Source organism: Gambusia affinis, linkage group LG02 (assembly GCF_019740435.1).
Source record: "Gambusia affinis linkage group LG02, SWU_Gaff_1.0, whole genome shotgun sequence".
NCBI lineage: Eukaryota > Metazoa > Chordata > Actinopteri > Cyprinodontiformes > Poeciliidae > Gambusia > Gambusia affinis.
Window position 1 is genome coordinate 9,449,715 of NC_057869.1, and position 24,807 is coordinate 9,474,521.

Genomic DNA, 24,807 nt, shown 5'->3' on the forward strand with positions numbered 1-24,807 from the left:
GCAACTTCAGCTCCCTGACAAAGTGCCTTGAAAGGGAAATGAAAGCGCAAGGCCTCATTTCTGCTCAGACTGGCTGATGTCTCCTTTAACCTCTGCTTAGTCACCCTGGCACCCTGTCTGCCCTTGTCTCCTCCTGTGGTTTCCATGTCTGCCCTCTTCATCCCTTGTTCTTCGTTTTCTCTCTTTTCACACATTAAGATGCACAACGGTCTCTCCCTTGTCTACTGCCCATCAAGGGTTCCCTATCAAAAACGCTGGATCCCACTTATTTGGAGATCATTAATCATGCTGTGTAGGACAGGAGGCCCTTTAATCCAGTCACTCACCCGAACCTGACCAAGCAGGCCGCAGTGCGGCCCTCCACCCTTATCCCCCATGGTGTTATCAAGTTTCAGTGGTTGTAACTGTAGCACAATAAACAGAGAGGAAAGTAGCATTCGGAGGGGGTAGAAGAGGAAGGGGCTGGAGACACAAGGCAAGAAGAGAGGAAAAATTGTCCATTCTTCATATTACTTCTTTCCGAGTAAAACATGCTTACCAGGATTATCTTTATGGAAGAATACTGGATCCATCTAATAGCTGACTCCAACCAATCAAATTAATCTATCTGAAATAGAAAACCTTTTTAAATAACAAACCAACACTTCATTTAAAATATACTCACAATACCTTCTGCTTTTATTGTCAACCCAACCAGGTGCTGCCACTTTCCAGAAGTTGTGGGGTGTTAACTAAAGGAAAATGAGGCCGTATCAAAGAGCCAGCGAATGTTCCCATTGTGGTGTGGTGTTTGTACAGAAGGCCTGCATGTTACAAGCACCAGTGTGAGGCTGTCCAGGGGAGTAATATAATGCATACATGGATCCCCCCGAGCCCATTCATGGTGTAATTGGTGTGGACAGAGCTCTGGGTCTCTGGGTTACAGTTGGGGAACTTCCTTTAATGTCCTGCTGGGAAGCCACTTTTCCCACACTACAAATCCCATCGCAGCTGCAACAAAAAGCTAAATCTGGACTAAAGAATATATTTTTTTAATGTTGGAAAATTGGCAAAGGACGATTTGTGTTTATTTGCCCTTAAGGAATTTTGTTTTGTTTTTCAAACTGTGCATAGCATAAGTTAACCAACACATCATCATTTTCATTTCCCTCCTCATTTTCAAGAAACCTAATTTGCCATTCTGGCAACCTTGACCAGAGCAAGCAGGAGGTTTTACAACATTTCTCACAACCTTAATTGTTCATCTTTGTCATCTCTCATCATTTTTCCAGGTATTTTCTCATGTTCCCTTTAGCTTCTCCTAGGCCAATCAAGAACTTATGCTCAAACATACAAATCGTGCTTATGATTTTAAAATTTTGAACAAACCCAGATCTCCTAGCACCTCAAAAAACAAATGTTTTGTCTTTTGTTTTTTAAACTAATTTCACCCATTTAACCCAATAGTGTTTTTTTACATGTATATGCAGAGTGATGGTGCTTGAGCCTGTTTAGTGTAAAACTCTGCAGAAAATGCAACAAGAAATTACTTTTAAAAATTTATTGATTACAAGTTTGACAGTAAATTAAATAAAAAGTTGATATTAGCCTGACCTCAGAGTAAACTTTAAATCCATTTTGTGTGTGAAACTGACCTAAATTTAACTTCCCAAAAGTCAAAGCAAAACTTCATGATATATGTAGGCATTTTTCCAAATAAAATTCTTCAAAAACAATAATAATAATAATAATAATAATAATAATAATAATAATAATAATAATAATAATAATAAAAAATTTAAAAATCACTCTATGACTAGAAACTGACAATGTTACGCTCGAAGAGCTCTGATTGTCTATTAGCTAGTTGGAAACAAAAAAAAATCTGGTCCTTCTCCAATCAGTGAACTCTCCAAACATAAGCACAAACAGGACAATGACATTCTTTAGAGCAGGAGAAGTAACTGCAGGAAGAAGATTCAGCTAGCTATTTTCAGTGTTAATATAGGTGTTTAAAAATGACGTCAGAGGAAACACAAAACGGTTGTAAAAAGCTGTAAAAAGGAAACTGAATTTCCTTCAGCAGCCTGTTCATTCAGGCCAAGACAACGTGGAATGATGTCAGCAGATAAGTGAAAACTGAAATAATTATAGCAAAATCGCTTTTCCTTTTGGAGAATCTGATTCTCTTTGTCTCAGAGAAAGCATTATTAGACCCTCACTCTAACAGTGCTAATCAACAAATAACGACAGTTTAAAATGCCAACTCTGTAACCTTTTGAGTTTGCACTGAAATAATAGTGAAAACCCTCCATTAGCTGCAGAGCTGTGTAACGCTGACTGCTCTCTTGCTCACGCACACAGTGTTGCTGACTGTTCTAATATAAATAATGATTCATTATGAAAAAAGTTGTTTTATCGACTTACAGTTACAACCAATACATGAGGTTTTTTCCCAAAAACCCACAAAATGAATAAGTTTCCAATTTAAACATCCCAAATATTAATACCAGTAGTTTTTATTAAAGAACTACTAGTATTTACCGTATTCAGAATGAATCCTGTAGAAAAAAATGTTGAGGAAATCTTGTGAATTAGTAAATTACATTTTCTGTCATTATTTTTGGTTTTATTTTATGTGGACAGATGCCTCTTTTTTATAACCTGAAGTGTTTTTCAGTCGTTTTGATTTTCAGTGATGTAGAGACACATTTCTGCAGCTCTTGGGTGTTTTTAGAATTTTCTTTTTTGATTGTGAATTTAAATGAAGACCATAACTGTTTCAATGTATTCACCCGGTAGAAAGACAAGTATGTTATTTCTGATTTCTTAAGACGAAATCAAAAATGGATTAAATTGGCAGGTCTGAGCTTTACAAAACTCAAGCTGAATCTATACAATAAATACATGAAAATAAATAAAAAGGAAGAGAAATCACTTGCCCTTCTACACGGTGACATGCAAAGTTTTTTTTGATAGCTAGAGGAAAAGGAGGAACTTTTGTATTTAGTCCCTCCCCACACCCTTCTGTTCTTGACTGGTGATTTCAATAAACAGGAGCCTCTCTCTTTGGCTCTGTCCATCACAGTCTGTGGCCATTAATCATCTCGAGTGGACAGCGCTGAAAGGCAGTTGGCAGCATCAGTCTTTTTTCCCCTTCATCATGTAATCCAGTAGACTAATTTACACCACCCCTAATTCACAACCCCACTTTTTCTCCCCTCTTGCCCCTCCTTTCCGCGGTGACGCAGCAACTGGTTATCCAAGCATGACAATCCCTCTCCAGCTTAATCGAAATCCTTAAGGCGGTTAATGGTGACAAGCCAGATTGAGGCTTTTTCCTTCCCTACAGAGAGGAGAATCGAGACAAGAGAACCGTAATGGATCTAATGAACAGCTGTCGTAACTCATCAGGGCTATGTAGCCTCCTCCAATGTGGGCAGCTCTAATTCATTTATATTACATGTACATGTCAGGCCATTAGCTAATGTTTGCTCCTGCAACAAATAATTAATATATACATGAGGTTCTTGGGTTGATTAAGACTGAGATCATGCTCAATAATAACTAAACAACCAAACAACTGAGTTCAGCTGTGAATGCAAAATAAGCAGCCAGCAGAAGATGAGAACTATTATGAAAAGTTGGCAAAAAGTTAAAGGTTGAAGAGGCAGTTTGTGAGTAGCTTCTTCTTTATCTGTGATCCAGAGAGCATCAATGGGCCCCCTCACACGATTTAGGCCAGCTGCTGAAATTCCTCAACCATTAACAGACACACACACACAGGCATGTTTTTAAACTGCAGAGGCAGGAAATGGGAATCCCTCGTAATTTTTCCTTCCGCCGTTGCTTTCCTTTCAAGACTTAGAGGCCCCTTGCCAAGGTGGGAAAAATCACCTCACCATTTGTCTCTCCCGTCTCAAGAGTCTACTGAATTTTGCTGAACCTCACAAAATAAAATAGTATTTCTAAACTTTTTACTTAATAAATTAGATTTGTAAATCTAATTTTTGATAAAATTGAAAACAAAATGAAAACAAATAAAAAAAAACCTTTGTGAGACTTTCAAGTAAAAGATGTGATCTCAGAACTTGAAAAGTAACAGTTCAATCAAAAATTAGGATTAAAAGACAAATAAAACATTTTAGAGAAGAAAACCTAAAAAAAATCATCAAAGTATGAAGTTTGCCCACAAATTAATACAATTTTAGGTAATCTCCAGAAGCTGCAGTATTTGTTGCTAACTGTTGACCCTTGCACTCCCTCACTCAAATGTAAATATGGATAGAGCATCTGAGGACTAATGCTTGTAGAAAGTTTTAGAAATAAACTTGAAATGTTTCAACATTTAGGCGTCTCAGAAATAAGTAACACTCCTGCTTGAAAATGTAGCACACTAGCACCAAAACATACAAGTAGACATGAATGGACAAAAATCCACACAAGGTATTGGTAGTTATTTTTTGTTTCTTTGATGACAAATACTTGATTTTCTTTGCTAAGACTGAATGTGCCAGATTCACACATTTGTGTACAATTACAAAAAATTGAAGAAAAATTCTTCATTATTTTAAAAATGTTTCATCAACAAAACTTTGAAAATGTGGTGAGCATTTGTATTTACCCTCCCCCAAGTCAATGCTTTGTAGAGAAACCTGACAAGTACATTTCAAGTTCCTGTGGGATGCATCTTTACCAGCTTAGTACATATATAGACTGCAATTTCTGCCCATTTCTCCCCATCACTTCGGTTCACTCAGAATGAAAAAGAAGCATCTGTAAATAAATTTTAAGTCTTACAACAGATTCTCAATTGGTTCTAGGTCTGGGTGATTGCAACACACCAATACTCTTTGATCTAAACCAGGGGGCTTTAAATCCAGGCCTCAAGGGACGGTGTCCTGCAAGTTTTAGATGAACCAAATGCCTGAATCCCCTCCACAGTATGCAGTCAAGTTCTCTGTAGTCCTACTAATGACCTCATTATTTGACTCAAGTGTGCTGAAGCAAAGACACATCTAAAAGTTGCAGGATACCAGCCCTCGAGGCCTGGAGTTGAAGACCCCTGATCTAAACCGTCTCCATTGCAGCTCCGGATGTATCTTTAAGGTTGTTGTCCTGCTGAGATGTAAAGTGTCAGATCTTCAGGAGTCTATCTAATCTGAGATCAACTTCTAAACAAGTACTCTATTGACTATTACTTTTATATATATTTCAGAGTGATTGGGGTTAAACACAAATGCAAAGCAAATGTTTCAGATTTTTTTGTGAAAAGGTTTTAAAAAAAATAATCACTTGTAGCATTTGAAAATTATATACTCTGTTTTGCAAGTCTAGCAGCTTAATTTCTGATAAAATACATTGAAATGTATAGTTATAATGTGACAAAAGATGAAAATGTTCAAGGAGTATGAATACTTTTGCAAGATACATGTATTACTCACTAAATACAACTATCTCATAAACTACACACACATCCAGAGCACCACTGTAATCACATTAAGATTCACTGTGGGAGATATTACTTGAGCCAAATTCCTTTTTTGGCAGCAGGTTTGTATGATGAAAATCTTGCTCCATCAGCAGTGAGGATCTGAAGAGTCCTATAGTTTGTGCAGAAGCAGTTCATGGTCCCTGAATGCCTAACCTACAAACATTTAAGTGAGTTTTGCCAATGCCAGATCTACTTCACTCTACTAAGGATCAGCTGAGGCAGAGCTCACCTGCTGAGACCTTATGGCCAATAATCCTAGGACTGGTGGCCAGACATGTTTTTGCCTGTGTGGTGTATAAAATGTAACATGTTTTTGGAGCTGGTAAGTGACACTGCACACGTCTTAGACAAAACAGGCAGAAAACAAGGTGATAAATATTCAGTCCACACTGGAAATATGAAAAGAGAGCAAATCCCTCCTACTATGAGCCAGGGAAATACTCTTAATGCAAACACCACAAAGCATCCTCCTTTCAATGAACAAACCAGTCCTACATGTAAAGAACATTGTAAAGATTGTTGGACACTTCTCTTTTTTTCAGAATGACGAGGGTTCTTGTAAATTCTTAATCCTTGTTAACCAATCCAAACAAACCTCCACTTTCTTTAATAGTTTTGCCACAAAATATTCGATTCCATCTGTTGTTGCTGCATGCAACTAAAGATAATGTTTTGCTCTTACCTCGTTTCTGCATGAAGGTAAAGAGATCATCCAAAAATTCCTTCCTTTTCGGATCATTGTCCAGCTCATACAGCTGTAGGAGAACACAGAAACAAATCAGGGAATTAAATGCAAGTTTTGTGGCTGCTGAAAACAAGGATGTCTTAATGCAAAATTCTGTGAACCATGTCATTTTTAGGCCCAGATTTTGTTGACTTTAACAAGCTCACCTTAGCAAAGTCTCTGGATGCTTCTCCTCTTCCTCTGTTACTGTCAGCCTCATCTGTCCATCCAGCACTGCCATTCTGAAACATAACAATTAAAACAGAAAGCATAAAAATCAGAAAAAAACATGGAAAAAAAATATGCCAGTCAAACAGAGAATTTGTATGAACAGATAAAGTAGAACTAAAACAATGTATCCCAGAGATGTATCACATTTTAGTTGCTGTGAATGACCTCTGGACGCTATTTCCTCCAAAAATGTTCATTTGATTCTTTTTGTTTTACTGCAGGTCAAAACATTTGTGGTGGACTCAAGGGAATAGAAGTCAAAGCTATAAATTAGCTAAAAACAAACATCCAGCTATAAAAACCGGTGGAAAAAACCCCAAAAAAACTAATGTAAACTTGGAGCTAAATAATGCATTTATCCAGGGGTTGAAAGAGCAACTTCTGGAGTTATTGTACCCCCGATCTATTAAGTCCCCCTCCCCCTTCATCCTCAAACATCTCCATTTGACCTAAACCATCTGCATCTGGACCTGCCCTGCCCCCACCTATGTCTTCCGACCCAGCTGGATACACGGGCCCCCCATCCTTCAATCTTAACGCAGCTGTGACGGGTGGCCAAGTTCATAGAGTGTAGCTGGCTGTCAGGAGGGGCCAGAGGAGGGTGGGCTGGTCACTTGCCTTAGCGTGCATCTCTGCAGGCCTGCACAGACGCCCACATACATAGACACAAATGCGCAAAGGCTAATCATCAATGTGTGCATGTTTGTGAGTGCAGGAAGGGGGCGGGAGGGGGGCATAATGGCCCCACAAGACGGGAAGAAAGAAAATAAAGGCAGAAAGGAGTGCACGGTATGTGCAGACCAGGAATGTCTCTTAAAGACAAAACCTATAAAAGCATCAGGAATCAAAACAAGATCCTTTTGGAGGGAGACGTTAATAGCTGCAGCACGGGATCTAGTTTCAACCAGGAGCCTATTGGTCAGTGGCAATTACAGGCCCTGAAATGAGAGCCAGGAGGGCAAAGGTTGTCAAGGCCTCTGAGAGCAAGTCATTTTCACCCTCTCACTCTCGTGTGTCTAACTGTTGTCAACATTCATGCTCCCTAAACAAATATTCATCAACCATCAACCTGGACAACTGCTGCAGATGGTCTGTTTCAAGGTTACCAGATAAACGCATGAAGAGTTGTGAAAGAAATGCAGTCATACCTCCTAACACACACACACACACACACGCACACGCACACACATAAAGTGTTTTTATAAACAACATACATAAAATATATATATGTCAAACATATGTTTCTAATGCAAACGTTTTTAAGCCTTCAGTGTTAAAAAAGTGCTAATATAAAACTCATGTCATAGATTAAACTGCATAATCTATGACATGTGACGAAGATTACAACTGGTTAATCATGTGGACATAAAACATACATTGTGTGCAAAGGACTGTAAGGCCTCCAGATGCACTGTAATTTAAACGCTTTTGTTAAACTTTAACCTTTATGAATGATTATGACTGAAGATACATCAGATTTTAAATATGCATACTGTCATAGGTCTCTGACCTTGTGTAGGTAGGCTTTCAATTGTGCTATTTGAAAGCTAAAAGATTTTTGCATTGGAAAAACACATGATAAAAGTGCCACCTAAACAAAAAAATCTGCTCCTGCATACTCACATTACTAACCAAACAAGAAACCAGAACTTTATACTGAAAACTAAAGGTTGCCTTCATTCTGATAATTAGTGTGCTAATTATTACACACTACACGCTGCTGAGCATGAAAGTAACAGCTGATCAGATCATGACAAACTAATCTGAAATGCTGTTTCACAGCACTCTCCATTTGAGGAAGTGTATCCCACAGCATGGTGCTGCACCCACCAAGTTTTACCATTGAAATGGTGCATTTAGAGTGATGTGCAGAGTTAGTTTTCTGCCATACATGTTTGTTGTGTTCCTTTGGCTGCTTCTGTGATTAATGCTAAGTTTATAGTTGTTTTTTCAAACCCTAATTAACAAAAATAAGTATTAATATTTTTATTACAAAGCTAAAGGATATTTTTGTAAACCAATGACCTATTTCTAGCTTACAAACAAAGATATTTCCAGCATGCAACTAAGGATCAGAACCAAATAAAGGTCCAAAGGTGCAGGCGGTAGCCGGCGGGTCAATGGACTTGGAAATGTTAAGGAAACACAAATGTGTTTATACACAAACCACATGGACACTTTCACACACATACACAATCATTCTTCCCTGAGGGACACTGTTATGGGAGAGCCAGGGTCAAGGTGTTGTGACATCAAATGAGAACAAAGGTCTAAAATAACCGAGTATTATTGTGCAGTCAGTACGTTATACTGAAAACTAAAGGTTGCCTGAAAACTTTGTTTTTCAGGCAACTAAAGGCCTGAAAACCTTTAGTTACCTGACTCAGGTTTTTTCCTAGACTCAGACTTTCCAAGTTGTCTGTAAAAGTTAAATTTTGAAACTGACAAATTTGTTAAAAGGATAGCAAAGAAGAACCTGGTGTAAAAAACAGAAAGATATTTAGGGAAACAGAAGTTTAGGTCAGTATACAACTCAGTGCATAAATATTTATTCCACTTTAAATTCCATAAAGGGCTGCACAGTGGCGCAGTTGGTAGAACTGTTGCCTTCCAGCAAGAAGGTCCTGGGTTCGATTCCCGGCCCGGGGTCTTTCTGCATGGAGTTTGCATGTTCTCCCTGTGCATGTGTGGGTTCTCTCCGGCTTCCTCCCACAGTCCAAAAGGAAAAAAAACATGACTGTCAGGTTAATTGGTCTCTCTAAATTCTCCCTAGGAGTGAGTGTGTGTGTGCATGGTTGTTTGTCCTGTATGTCTCTGTGTTGCCCTGCGACAGACTGGCGAAGCAACTTTTTAGTTAATTTCAACCGCCACCTTAAATGCAGCCAATCATTAAAATGGAAACCCAGTTAAAGCCCTGTCAAATACGAGATTATGAAGGTTAACCGTTTTATTTTCTTTCAATTATTACAATCCAGAGTTAATCATAAGTCTCCATGGTAAATGTTTCTCATTTCAATGTGAAACGGCTTTTATTAAATAAAATACTTTAAATGTGCAAAGCAGCCCAAACAGTTTGTTTATATCAGGAAATATTTTAGATCAAATGACACATTTCTGAAACAGAAGAAGAAATAACTTCTATAATTGGCTTCATTCAGACTCCCTTAATGTCAATGTCAAGACATCTGATCCAACACCCTCAACACCCAAACGTTTTGTGGCTGATCGGTCTTGGATGACCTAGTCTGGCTGGAGGTGCAAGTCCTGCTGTGGAGGGATCCGAAGAACCGAACAAACAAAGAGCTTTTGTTTAACAAAGAGGCCGGACACAACTGAGTCAATAAGAATCACCCTGTTCGGACTCCAAATAAATACTTGTTTTACATTTTATACTACATTGTTTATTTGGAGGAAAGCTCTGTTGGAAATTAGTCTCATAGCATGCAATTTTTGCATCAATATCCCTGTTCAAAATCCAAAATTGAAAACCTCAGGACATCCAAAGCTGGGGATAAAAGACACCACTGTTGTTATCATTTCTGAAAGGGATCACTCCTGGCTGATTGGAGCAGGTCTGTCAAAAAGTGTTTCGAAGCCAAAGAGATGTGAGCAACTAAAACTTCACCACATGATGGACGCAATCAGCACTTTCTACTCTTGTCCAGAGCTGACAGTGATGTGAATGCTGCCAGATTTTTACAAATCTCCTACTTATTATAACAAAACTCATAATTAGATCAGCAAAAATTATTTATTTTGATGAGAAATAACCAAACCTGTTGAAAAAGATCTATTTTTTTTACCTCTAATTAACAGTTAAAACTAGTCTCCTACAAGTGAAAGCCAACTTTTGCTTCTTGCTCATCCAGGAGAAATGAATGGTGCAAGACTGTGACTTGCACTCTGTTAGGTTTCCTGTTAGGTTTGTGACGAATAAACTGAAGTCAACTGAATTTGTTTGATAACTATGATCAATTTGAATATATGTGCTTGACTTTCAATCTGTCTGAGTGCATTATATTGACATTTGTTGGTAATTGGTGCTGTGTACTAAGATGACACCTAGGTTGAGTTTCAGATTGAATTTACTTTCCTGATAAATGATTAAATTGAATTTATAATAAGTCTGATTGGGTGATTTGTGGACATTAATGTCACTTAATGTGATTAATAGTTTGCCTCATTATAGATTTACTTATACTGTTTCTGGTGGAGAAAACGCTCCCATGCACACACGCACAAAGAAATTATAACAGGAGCCAATAACCAGGAGTAGACATGTTGGCTCTTGAAACGAGACCTTGGTCAGCTGAGGAATGTTAACACCATGTTGCTCCTTGTAAAGTTAAGAGTGGCTACTGATGTGTTTGGACCGTTCCTTATGATCAGTCACCTGAGCCCCCTCATCACGTCCACCACTCCACCCAGAAATGACTTTAAAAAAAAAAAATTCCCACACCTTCCCACATTTTATGGAAGATGTGTACATGACTTGACATGCCTAATGTATTTAATAACTGTTTTATTGAAAGTAGTGCAACACAAAAACTTTCTGTTACAACTTTGCATGATGCAGGATTTGTCTGAAATCCATCACAACTAAAACTGTAAAGACATTTGTTTTGCTCTCAGCAGAACACAACCTCGCAGCTTAATGTACACACACAAAAATGCAGAGTTTCATATGGAGTCAGTATGGGTGTGACTAGTAAGAAGTGTTTGTGTTGAAAATACTGGTGGATACATGTACACACACATATGTAAGAAACACCTATCTGAGTAGTCCACAGGTCTTTACTACAGAAAATTACATTTACTTTATATTTTTGACTGACTTATCTGAGAAGTAAGGCTGCATACAGCAGTGGTTTAAAAAAGGGGGGAAGTATACCCTATGAATCAAGAGCTTGTTGAACTGCCTTTAGCAGGTAAAACCTGAAGTTTTCAATAAGACTAACTGTGGAAGAATGTCAGCCCCATGTTTTTAACAAAGTTGCATCAGTAGGTTGAGGTTTGCTGTCAGCACAGATCTTTTAATGAATGAGCTCAGTATTTATTTTAGATATGGGTTGGGTCAAACATATATTTTCTTTATTAATTTTTTTAGGTAATTCTGGTAGATATTCTGCTTCCTGTTGGAATCCTCTCTCTGGTAAGAGATGTGTGCAGGTGTTGGATCTCTGATATATTGCTTCACATTTAACTCTGACATAATTTGGCATAAAGAGAAGTTCATGCTTGGCTCAATGACCACAAGGTATCAAGTTCTTCTGGGTGCAAAACAAATCCACATCATCACCCACTCAGGTGGTATGATATGCATTGTAGCCAATCATCTCATTCTCTGGTCTCATCTGTTCAAAGGACATTATTCCATAATCAAGTGGTCCATTTAGTTTCACACTTGTAAAACTTCTCTTGCTGTTTTCTTCTTTGAGAGAACAGGTTTTAACCAGACAGTCTTTTAAAACAAGCTACATTTGTTTAATTGATTCTTAGTTTTCACAAGTAACATAAGTCCTGCTAGTTGCATTTTTTGAACACTGCAAGGTTTAACCTCTAGATGAAATTGCTAGTAATTCACAAGATAAACAGGAGGAATGTGAAATGTTTTCCAGTGGTAGATAATATTTTAGTAGTAGTCTATGACTTCATTAGCCTGGTAAAAACCAGCCTTGTACTACATTTTGCTTCGTACAGAGGGCAATGGCTAGGCTATGAATTGATGGAATGACTTAAAATTGTTGTTCCCAGGCTAAAGGGCAGCAATGGTTGCTTCTCCAAAGGCACTGCTGACAATGATTGAATAAATTGATGGTTGGTTAATCAGATGGATCTGATGAGCATCTTCTGGCCTCCATCTTCACTTTTAAGTCTCATGCGGGAAGCTACTGGACTGTGCGTAATTTTTTCAACATTCATGGAAACTTGAATTTGAACTTGAAATTCTATTAAGTAACTAAAATTGTTTTCAATTAAAATATGAAAAAAAAAAAAACCTGTCAAATTGTTGCTTCTAGAATAATTTCACCTGTCTCTCTGAAACATGCTGGTGCAGCCATATTGTATGTCAGTGAGTATTGCCTATTTTGTGTCTTCATTTGCTTAGGCTTATGAATATCACAACAATCAGTCACTCTGTTCTTTGTCTAGAATAAATGCAATGAGTTTCCATTTTGATTGTGCAAAACCAGTGTGATTGCGGTACAGTCCAAAATAAATAATAATTTAAAAAATGTGTACGTAGTCAAACAACCCTATACATAGCTGTAGCATTAGCTGAGCATGGGCTCTTTGTCTAGTAACCAAAACCAAGGCTTTAAATAAGTTATTTCTAAAATCATGAAGAATTTCCATTCTATATACATTCGTAAGGTTGATTTTACTTAAACGCAAGGGAAACTCAAGACCTCTCCAGTTTTATGCAGGTTAAAGTAATGCTACACTGACATTGCCACTTGTAGCAATGCAGTCAGGTGCATTTTTACTTTCCCTTTACTTAGTAGAAAATCAAATTTGCTCTTTGAAAATATTTGAATCCACATCATCACCCAAACACTGCAGACAGCCAGGGTGTCTGTGTTGTTCTGTGTCCAAAGAGATGCTATTCATCACTATCATTAAGGCAATAATAAAACCACAGATTTCCACAGTTAATCTATAAATAGAATAAAGACAAAAAGGTACAATAAGCCCTTGAAAATAACCAAGTCTTTCAAGTCTGTGTATTTGAATAAACATAACACAATGCTATATATAACATTATTTTAACAGCCACAACAATATGTTAGGTCATATTACCAGTGGTAGGAATAACTGTTCCCATTTTGTAAGCAGTTAGATTCAGTACCAAAGTATTGTTGTTTCTAATTGTTGAATAAAAACTGTAATACAGTGAAACTGTGGTATTTCTACACAAGATTATCATGTAAGAATCTCATAGCAGCTCATGCCTTTCATCTATGCATATGAATTATCTGCACAAGCTACCATATGCTCCAACAGCCACTGTGTCTGTTTCTCTTATGCTGTTAAAGGGTTTATTGGCCAGGCAGTGGGTGGCCTAATTACATTATGGCCATACGTGACCAACTGGTTCAGTGCCAAATCAGGGATAAGAATAACACAGCACTAAAAGTTAGCCAAAGATGGACATCAGTATGAGGAGAAGATGGAAAAAAAAGGATGCACTTCCACAAATGTCCTTCATGAAAGATCTCCTCTATTTAGTATCAGAAAGGAAAATACCAAAATGAATATTTTGCTAACATGCAAATGTTTTTAAATACACTTTGGATCATTTCTGTAGTTAAAGATGATCATGGATCAGCAAATCAAAATGTGAAGTAAAAATATGAAAAAGAAAATTTCTTGATTGGCTCAAACTTGTGATCCAATGGTGACGGATTGGATCACAATCCATCCACAATCCTTTCCAAAAGAAAGAAAACAATAACTAGAAAAACAAATTTTACCAAAATTGCAACCAGGAGTTAATACCTCAAATACAAATGGATGCCAAACTTAGCCTGATGGTTGCATCAAATGATTCAACAGCATGTCTGACTGCAAAAAAAGGCAAGACAGTGAAAACTTGGCAGAGTGTTGTCCTTAAAATATGTATGTGAAATGCAGACTGAATTATGTATTTATGTGGCATTATTGTGATGTTTTATGGAAAAAAGCAGGATGACATTCTTCATTGCACTCCATCAGACAATCTACACAATACTCTCCCACATGAATGCTAATGCATTTCTTGCAGGAAATTGTACTTCGACACCATAGAAAAATGTCCAGAGAAGAGCCACCATTTTATTGAGGCCAGGCATGCTGGAACGAGAGGGGTTAATGGCTGCTGCTTGGAGAGCGGGGGGTGGATGGCATTGATTGCTCAGGATGTTGACAGCACTTTTCCAATTTGATAGTGCAGCTGTTATTAGATGGAGAGGCTTACCCTTAATAAAAGCATCATGTGATTTCTCTTCACTCAACTAGCTCTTAAAGACTGAAATGAGAAGACATTCACTGTCCACTTTGGAAATACCAAAAATGTAATAAAAAAAAAAATGTAACTACTTTGTTGAAATAAAGATGACCCAATGTATAAATAGCAGAGAAGTTTCTTGCTACAGCTGAACTGGTGGAAACAAGTAGCACCACGTCTGATCTAAAACATCTGTTCAACCAGCCCACCACTTTAATCCTGTGAGGCCAACAAAAAACTTATGAAGAGTCAAAAACACATCTTTGCCATGTAAGGTCATGTTAGCCCTTAGCCATACCTCAAAAGCCCTCAAAGCTAACTGTCCCAGAGTACTGTCAGGGCTCTCTGTACCCCACCCTACAGAGGTACATGCCAAATCCCCAGGGCCATAGCTATTGAACACGCAGCTCAAATCAATAGCCCTGGATGTGCAAACACAGGGAAGTCCCCAGCCCCCCTCCGGACACAATCTCACTGCAAACGTCAATACTCATCATCCTCAGTCATCTACCACTACACCAGGGAAACTGAGATGAGGGTTGGATCATAGCTCCCAGGGTGACCTAACCGCCACGCCTCCAACAAGACATCCTAACTTCAAGTGACATGGTCAGGGTTTCCAAGGGAAACCTTCATCAAGTTGCAGCAATCTATAAGAAACTGTGTAAACAGCCACACCTATACTCAAAGAACACACAATTCATGCTCCTGCAAGCTAGATCGCTATAGCAACCTTGGGCAGTAAATCAAAGTTAACCAAATTCTGCAGTGTTCCCAGTGTGAGCTGTGGCAGAAAGGACTGAGGTGAGAGGGCAACTTTAGTGAAATTCACCAACATTCCTGTACCCCAGAAACAGGACCTAACAATAACAGGATAGCCCCTCTCATCCCACAGGTACTCTTAACATCTCATTCCTAGACTAATCTTTTTTAGCCAAATTGCTGCCTGTCAAAACAGCTCAGCAAGGAAAACCTTTCAAACAGACATGGCAGCAGTAATTTAATCACAATCTTGGCCTTCAGCGGAAATCTGGACCACAGCCAATAGCAATGCTGTGAATGAAAAGTAACATTTAGAGGGCAGATTACAATTAAAAGCCTATTCCTGGTCGAAGTTTAGAAAGTCATCACAAGATCCAAAATAAATCAGAAAATAAGTTTATACCGCTATTAAATAGATCTGTGGTTTAAGCCAAGTTCTCCGACTTTTGTAAATTAAACACAAAAAGGAAAGCAAAACACCATTAATTTCATCACCTTCAGTTATTTTCTTCAATATATTTGCACAATATATTGCAAATATACTGTCATTACAATAGCAGTGTCTGCAGCATTTATATCACAAAGGGCTATTTAGAGCAAAATAATTGTTGGCTAGTAAATTCCACGTGTTATGAACTTGAACATTTCATCCAAATGTAATATTTAGTCAGTTGGATGAAGTCTTATACCAGCAAATGCTCACAGTGAACACAAAAACTTGTAAATAGTCACAAGAGTTATGGGAGCACAGAAAGAAAGGAAAGAAGAAAATAAGCATACATGGTAACGGATATTGCCACTGCAATCTGAAGATGCTACACTGACATGTAGTTGTCTATCAAGAACCTGGGAGTTTTTTTTATTATTATAATTTTTACAGAAGGCTAAATGTACTACACTCACAGCAAGAAGTAGCTCATGATTTTAGTTCCTGTACATAAAAAGACAACTACATCACTAGTAGTTGCCTCACCAGTGAAACACAGTAAAAAGTCAAGTATATATCAACAATAAAAAGTCTACAAAAAAATAGCAATGATACAATTGGGAGTGGGGGGCTGGAGGATAAGAGGCAGTTGTCTTTTTGCTGTATGAGGGGGGACCAACTCTAATTCAGAAGACAATCTTTATGAAAAAAAAATTTCAAAGTTAAATCGATAGTAAAGGTTATAATAAAAATGCTGGATTATTTTAAGTATAAAAATAAGTGACAGCCCTGAAGCAAATCTGCTTTTTCTCCCAGCATGCCTGACAAAAGTAGCACAATTGGGGTCAGAAATAGTTCAACCACATGAAATAACTGGGGTTTGATCTCTCTGCAGAAATCCCTTATTGAGGCTCTTCCAACTGGGAAGTGTAAAAGGGAGGATGGCTGAGGGAATCACATCTTTTACCTGCCAACAACTGTAAAGGATTTCACAGTGAGCTGGCCATACGCTACCATCCACAAAGGCTCCGGAATATCGTGATCCCATGCACGACAAGGAGGAAGTAAATCTCACTGGCAGCTAGGAACATTTGGTGAAGTTTCTGCTGAAAGCCACGTCCACCAATGATTGCACGCTCTCATAAGAAAATATTAACAGCATTTCTCCAGATCCTATGAGATCAGACTGATGAGATCAGGGAGGAAGACAACCTAAAGACATTCCTGCCCCTGAGTGTCCAGTCATGTTTGTAGCTATGAAAGATTTCTGGCTTTAGAGGGAACAGACATCGTGGCGGGGACAAGGGGCTAAACGTCCAAGAGCGGAGCATGTTGCTACCTGCCTTGGCCTCAGCGGTGCTGCACCTCTAAATAGGCCACTGAAAAACAGGCCTCCAGGCAAGACCACCCCTCCCTCCATTAATCACTCCAATTACAAAGCTGAAAAAGAAAGACAGAGGAAAAAAGGAGGGGGCAGACAGGAGACACCTACAGGCAAATGGGCAGGTAGACGAACATACAAAAGAGAAAAATAACAAACGTGTGCATTTTTCAACAATTTGCCTTATTCAGTTTTTAAACCACAAACAGAAAGATGTTATGAATTCAATCACTCAGAAATACAAACAAAGAAAAAAAAGAAGTGGATCTTGATATTAGCTGCAGAGTAAACATGTCTGCTGGTATCCTGTAAGTCTGGTTTGCCAAATAAACTGAGTGCGTTTGTTCAGCTCCAGCCCTTTCACCAAGACACCACATTCCACAGGCAGAGGCCCCATCCCCCATTACACTAGATGGCCCCTTTCGTTGCCTCACACAAATGCAACGTTTATAGGGTGGTGTGGCCAGGAGTTCACACTCATTGGTTCAAAGAGCCTTTCACAGGCAGAGCAAATATTTTAGTGAATCACATCTGTGCCATCAAATACGGCGCTCTATAAGTTAACCCGTTACTCTGTGGTTTCAGGGCCATCAGAAACTAGACCGCAGAGACTACATTTTTCAACTATTAACAAGAAAGGAGCTTCATGGCCCCCACTTAAGGATAATTTGGTTTAGATATTTTGTTCCTGTTCTGTGAAGTCTATAGTGACAGATATAAAAATTTCTACTGAATGTTTAAGTAGTTATTTTACAAACAACTCAAATTTATGTTCCAACTGTGCATCAAAGCAGAAATTTTACAATATCCCAGATCCCTGCCGCTTTTCGCTAGGACTTATATTGCAAAATTTAAAGCAGCTATAAGACATTTCTCTTGCGTCAATAGCTTTGGCTGAAAATACCTTGCATATCTCACAGCTTTCAAATGGCAAGAATCCACCTCACCCCAAAGCTAATGGTGACGGGAGACATCGCACAAACCTGATAGGTCTTTATACGTTCTCAGTCTACTGCCAGAGCCAGTGACTTGATACATTCACAATCAACAAAAAAAACTTTTAATTACATATAAAATGACAAAGGTCATGGCGCCTGGAGTCAGATGGGTAAATGGCTTCTTTGTGAGACATGGTTAAGAAGTGTTGGGGGTGGGAGGACTTCCTCTGTCAGAAAAGTTACTGTTATGACCGCTTCTATGAATCCGGAGTATCAAATGTTCAAACCATAAGCGCAATTCACAGCTTTTCAGAGGAGTTTAAATCGATAGGGAGCGATTTCTCCGCTCAAAGCAAGAGGTATCTGTTTCCTCTCAGTGAGCGTTAAGTGTACAGGGGCATTCCAACCCTGACAGGCCAGCACCCCCCTGGGAACCAGATTTGGATGTTGCTTGTCGTCACGCATCTGGAGCTCATCTCCAGAGGCAGTGGGGAGCTACATCTCTACTGGATCCTCAGCAGATTAGAGCTGATCTGAATGAGTTTTGAGCTTTATACATCTGCTCATGACAGAGAATATAATGTGTGTAGAAGTGCAAACTATAGAGGAAAAAAAACCTCACAGACATATACTCTTACGCAATGCATAGCCTCCATTTTAAGGGAAGAAATTAAAAGCAGAGGTATGCCTTGAGGTGACAAGAAAGACATCAATCTCCTGAGGTAGTATTAACAACCATCTGTCAGAGATGAACCGATCAGGCTTTTCCTGACTGACGCCAATGTTCAGTTTAACGAACATTGATAGAAGTGGCAGTTTTACATCTAATGGAAAGTCAAAGAATTACAAGGTTACCAGCTATGCAGGGAGGATTTGTTTTTAGTTTTTGCGATATTTGACCTGCCAATCCGTCAGAGTCGATCAAGAAAAAGACTGGCAGAATTTGGCTGACTTGTCCCTTTTGAACTTAACAAATTAATATTTTTAGAAATTCTGCAGTTGGTTGTGGAAAGTTTATAGCTCTGAATGTAGCACTGCACTACGTCTAAAAAGGAAAAACAGTATTCATAGAGTTATTACAGCAGCAAGGAATGTAAAATAGGAGAAAATAAACTGGATTAAGAGAATGTGCTTTAACAGCAGCAAAAGGTGTGCGTTAACCAAACTCATAAAATGTTGAAATTTGTGTATTCAAATCATGCACAAAGCTATCAAACTGCAAAAGACACTATTAAGGGGGAGGAGCATATTATTTTCTATGACGATGGTGTATTTAAAGTGTGACAGCACATAAGAATAATTTTACATTTAAGTCCCTTTCATCAAAGGAAACAAAAGATCCATGTTTTTGGCATGAGTTATTCCACCTACCTTTGAAACAACCAATCTTATTATATTTCCTATTTATGTTGAAAGAAATGTGCAGTCTTAGGTTTTTCTAATCACATTTATAGAGCAGGAAAACCCGAGCCGTCTTTGTTTGACCAGATGGCTGACTAATCAAGGCCGGCTCCACTAGCAGTGGGTGTGTGTTAATGTGTGTGTGGGGGGGGACATTGAAATCTGCTTCAGACATTATCAGACAAAGCTTAATATGAATCATCATATCAGAGTTTTAGCATCTGGTGAGCATTTGTAACATAGATTACTTTTTATTGCTTAACATCTGGACAGTAAACACTAACATTTATTTTTGTCAAAAGCATGAACTCTGTGTTGAATCTCAAGTTCATATTTGAAATTTCTATGTCATGCTTTAATCATTTACTACTTTGGCTTTGAAATTATTGACTAAAGTTTACGTAGTTCATAGTTCCATCCAATGTGATTGTCTATTAACCAGAACGGCTGCAGGTCAAATAAACTTGACTTTGCAAATCTGCAACATAAAATTGTAAATTTGCAACATAGATCTATATAGGCATTTTTTAAAAACAACAACATAAGATCGCTTTCTAATTTCCAGATGATATTAGCACTTTTGGAAGTTATTTTTAAGATTCACCATAAAGGGTAATTAAAAAGAAAAGGAAACCTATTGGAAAACATTATGCTTTGCAATAATGGAACTGAAAATAATCAGACTGAAAAAATACAAGACTTGGAAAACTGTGCTTATGTGATCCTCGTTTAGTAGAAATATAATGCTTAACAGACGAACCAGTTACAGTTCACTTCTTGTGGTTTTTCTTTTGGGATTCAGGAAGCAAGCCGTTTTAGAGTAAAGGGCAAATGAAAATATTAGAGGCTGAGCTGCAAACACATTGCTATTAGTGTAATGTGACGTTTCCTGGGTTGGAGCCAGGAGATTCTTTTTCTTCCTTCCTCCCATGGTGGTCTCTCCTGCTTACAAGACTTTGATTACGTTTAGTTTATGTATGAAGATAAACAACATAGCCACACGCTACTATAAACTGCAGGAAATTTTGGCAGCCAGTGCAATGCTGACTAAAAAGCAGGGAAGCAACAGTGTAAGGAAAGCCTTCTGAAGCACTTCCAACTGCTTCTATGTGTGGCTTTGTGCCAGGTTCCAGTCAGCTGCTGCGTTTACCCAAGCGCCTTGACACAGTGGCCCAGTTAGCGCTTACAAACCCCGGAAAGCAGCCTGGAGCTGAGCCAAAGCAGTAGCAGAAGAGGGCCTAGAAAGCCACTAACAATAGACAACTCTCACTGCACACCTCTATGTCAGCTGGCCCCGTTTTGCAGGGTCTTTTACCCACAAACAGAAGTTTTCTACTGAAAAACACTAAGGCTACAAAAAACATCTCAAATGTGTCTTTGCTCCCTGAAGTGGCCTTGATCTCAGGTGCGTTGTGTCTTTGAAACACTTGCTGTGATGGGTTTTTTGATTGGTTTGTTCAGTGCATCTTGACTTTTACAAATATACATTCAGCAGAAATGTCAAATACAGAGAACTTTGCACAGGTATTAAAAACCCCTTAGCATTTTCACAATCATGTACCACCCACGTAGTTTAATGTATCTTACTGTAGTTTTAGGTGACAGACAAGAAAGTAGTGCACAATTGTGAAGTGGACAGCAAAATAATGTAACAATCTGTTTTAGTGAGAAAAAAAAAGTGACACATTTGTGTCTGGCCCCAGCTTTGACTGCTTACAGAAATACAATTAATTTTTTTTGGGTTATGTTTCTACCATCTTTGCACATTTGGCTGATTGTGACACATAAATCTAACTTAGATCCAAATTAATGATTTGGGTTGTCCTGCTGAAGAGTGAATCTCTACTCCAGTCTCAAGTCTTTTTTCAATCACCAACAACTTTTCTTGAGTGATTATTATTATTATTATTAATAATAATAATAATCACTCAAATAATTATTTCCATCAATATTTCTACCCAGTCTGATCAGCTTCCCTGTTCCTACTGAAGATGTGTTGCTTTTTCACCACACGTTAAATTTTTCATATCAGCCAAAACTTCCATTTTAGGATGCTTTCACACTTTAATAATACAGGAAACTCGACATATTGACTCGGGAATGCAGACGTTATTTGGTTTGGTTTATTTTAAACCTACTTCTTTCAAAGTGGACTAAACTGAACTATGTCATGGAGTTACAAAAGCTGTTCACTTAGGGTCAAATCACAAGAATGTGCCCAGAATGAGCAGGCGAGGCAACAGACTATTGAGTGCATTACTCCACACATTCAAAGAAAGAAGTAAAACAGGAAAAGACACTGAAAAATTAGGAACTGTTACTGTTACATGGTTACGCAGAGCATAGAAAGGATATAAATGATATCCGCATCTCATGTACGTCTATATATCACTTGTCACTTCCTCCCTTTGGCTCACAGTCTCTCATTCACTGTCTACACAGATAGGCAGTTTCCTTTCCTTCTGCAGACAAACCGCACCAAGATTCACTTGCTTCGTCAGTATCAAACAACAGTTGAGCTTTTACACCCGACTATTCCAAATGAAGATGGCTGAGGGAACAAACGTAAAACAGACCAACCAGCTCTCTTACTGTGTAAAAGCTCTCTTAATCTCATCTGGACAGAGCACCATCTTCTATGCATTTGCTCTAGTCCCTACATGGGTTTTGGCCAGGTGCCACACGTCTTTTCGTTTTCTTTCAGCAATTCAACAATCTTGCTACTCTTACACAGACTAATGGCTTTCCCAACAGATTGTCCCCCCTTGAGCTGTGGATCTCTGCTGCTCCTCCAGAGTTACCTTGAGTCTCTCTGTCTCAAACTCTCCTTGTAGGTGGACCCCAGTCACATGGTAGGTATGGAGTTGCGACATATTCTTTATAGCTTTAGATGAAGAATAAACACAGTTACAGCCTGAATACCTAGCCTATCACTTTTCCCTTAATTCATCTGGTCTGTCAATGTAGACATTTAAAATATACACAGTTGATTGTGTTGAGGGCAGAAGAGTAAAGTGGGTAATGCAAATTTTGATTACAATTCCAGAGTTTTATCTGGTTAAAAAAAAAAATTAACACAATTTGATATTTCTTTCAGCTCACAATTGTAAATTATTGTATTGGCCTATTCAAAACAATCCCAATAAACTACACTGAGGTTTTTCCCATTCCAGCATGTAAAACACAAAAACTTAATACTTTGAAGGCATGGTACAGTTTGCACTAATAAAGTGTTAAGACTTTCAAATTTGTTCACTAAATGTGTAGTAAATCTCCTTATACAGCAAGAAGGCAAAAACAAGAAAGGCAATCACCTCCTTTCAGTTTTCCTTATTTAAACATAGTGTCAAATGTCGACAGCGGATTTCCAATTCAAATAAGATTTGGATAACTTGAGACTACCAAATCCAGCAAACATCTTCTATTATTTTTTGTTTTTCTTAAATTGTATTGCTATTTAATCTTAAAATTTGAAAAAGAAAGCAAACTTTATAATGTACTTCAAAGTAGTTCCTTCAAAAAGCAATTTAAGGCATCATTTAAATTGCTGGAAAATGAAAGTATCAAGACAAAAATTCAAAAGTGTAAAACATATAATTATTGTTTCAAAAACATACCTATATTATACTCTGAAAAATATCTAGCCTTCAGCACGTTAATTCCCAAAAAGCTCGCAACATTTTGTTTTTGCATTTAATAGTAATATAAGTCTAATTCCATATAAGACTCGAATACAAAATGAATCATGTGTAATGTTCTTGTCACCAACTTCATAAATACTTTACATTCCAGGAGTTTATTCTCTTCACAATAACTGATGGTGCATACAATAATTAAACTTGACCATGTATATCACAATGTTGTCTGAAAACTCATGGAAACTTTCAGCAACAATATCATAATGGGTAACATGACCTTGTCCATGTTTCACTGCAGCTGCTGAAGGCGTTGGTGGATGTCTTTTTCTCATTTGGCTTCCCCCCATGTTGTTCGCCTTCATTAAAGAGCAGGTGTTGAGATACGTTTTGTGGGAGTGGTTGTAAAGCATGAATGAAACTGGCAAAGCTGTTTGTGAGTGTGTTGAGGGGGGTGGATTTCAGGTTTACTACAAACTGATCAAATAACAATGGACCCGAGTATCTCAGTTTTCATTGAAGGGAAGACTATCTCCAAGGGTCTGTTTGGGAAAAAAACTAAACATTAAGTTCAAATCCACAACCTACAAAGTAAATGTTAATGTTTTTTAGCCTAATTAAAAAGGAAAAGGCAGTCTACCTATCAATAGGTATGCTTCTGAATGTTACATTTTTAAAATGCAGCCTTAAATCAAAGGATTGGCTTAACATTTATATAAAAAATAATTAATTAAAAAAACAACTAGGTTTCAGGGAAAGCCAAATATTTGTCAGAACCCATATATTAATGTGCTTTTTTTTGGGGGAAAAAAAAAAGAAATAAAGATAAAAATAACCCTTAAGCTTCTCTCAAAAATTAACTGTGCCCCATTTTTTGTTATTGTTCATGTCTCTTGAAATGATTCACTGCTGACTTTGTATTAGGGTTGAAAGGTAAATAAGTTATCTACATGCTGGATGGTTGGATTGCATTGCAAATCCCCTCCTCCACAACCTGACCAGGCATGAATAGGTTGGTTGCAACATCCATTTTGTTATGTGTAAAACTAAAAGTTCAATTCACACAAAATAGCAAAGGGTTGCACTTTACTTTCAGCTTTTTACCTGTCTGAATATAGAAAGCACTAAGAGAAATTTAAATTAATAATAGTTGCAGTGATTTCTAAGCAATAATAATCTCATTGATAATGAACATGTTAACTGATAAGACAGTGCACCCATCAGATAAAGCACAGTGGATGTGCTGCAACATATTGTTGCACAACCGCTCTTTATATATGGCAAGACTGCCATCGATTTCTCAAAAACGTGGAAAATGTCACCTGTCTTGTTTTGCTACCTGTATTCAATATGTCAACAAATCCTTAAGAAGAAAGTTGTGTGTCAATTGAAACATTCACTAACTAGCCGCCATACCATGATGCAAATGGTCTCTTGAAAAAAATAGACTAAATGTCCATTATATTACAATGCCAATTATGAACAAATCCACAAAATGAAAAAAAAGTACTTTTGCATTTGAATGCTACTGTAAGTTGATAAAAATCACCAACACTGATTTAGTACTGCATATTAAAAACCAGAAAATCAGCAAAGAGACTTAATAAATGGAAGAAAACCTTTTCATAAAAACACAACCAGCCAAAAATGCATTTGCATTGTAGTCTTACAAATGACTCATCCAGGTAGAAAAAATAGCTAACGCTAAATTTATGTCCATTTCATTTATTTAACTAGTGTAGCACAGAACAGATTACTGGACTTCAGTTAATATAGAACAAATCTGCAAAAGACTGACTGAAAGAAAAAAAAAAAGAAAAAAAAGAGAGAGAGAGAATCACGTTGTAG

At 37.8% G+C, this 24,807-nt stretch overlaps 1 protein-coding gene across 2 annotated transcripts in view; it reads right to left on the reverse strand.

The window, feature by feature from the left end:
- LOC122846791 (AT-rich interactive domain-containing protein 3B-like) overlaps nt 1-24,807 on the reverse strand; it is a 58,343-nt gene that overhangs the window by 20,182 nt on the left and 13,354 nt on the right. For both annotated transcript variants that reach the window (XM_044143973.1, XM_044143963.1), the window contains exons 3-4: nt 6,365-6,439; nt 6,156-6,228 (exon numbers count right to left, since the gene is read on the reverse strand). In XM_044143973.1, the coding sequence (XP_043999908.1) occupies nt 6,156-6,228; nt 6,365-6,439 (148 nt within the window). The remainder of the gene's footprint in view (nt 1-6,155; nt 6,229-6,364; nt 6,440-24,807) is intronic.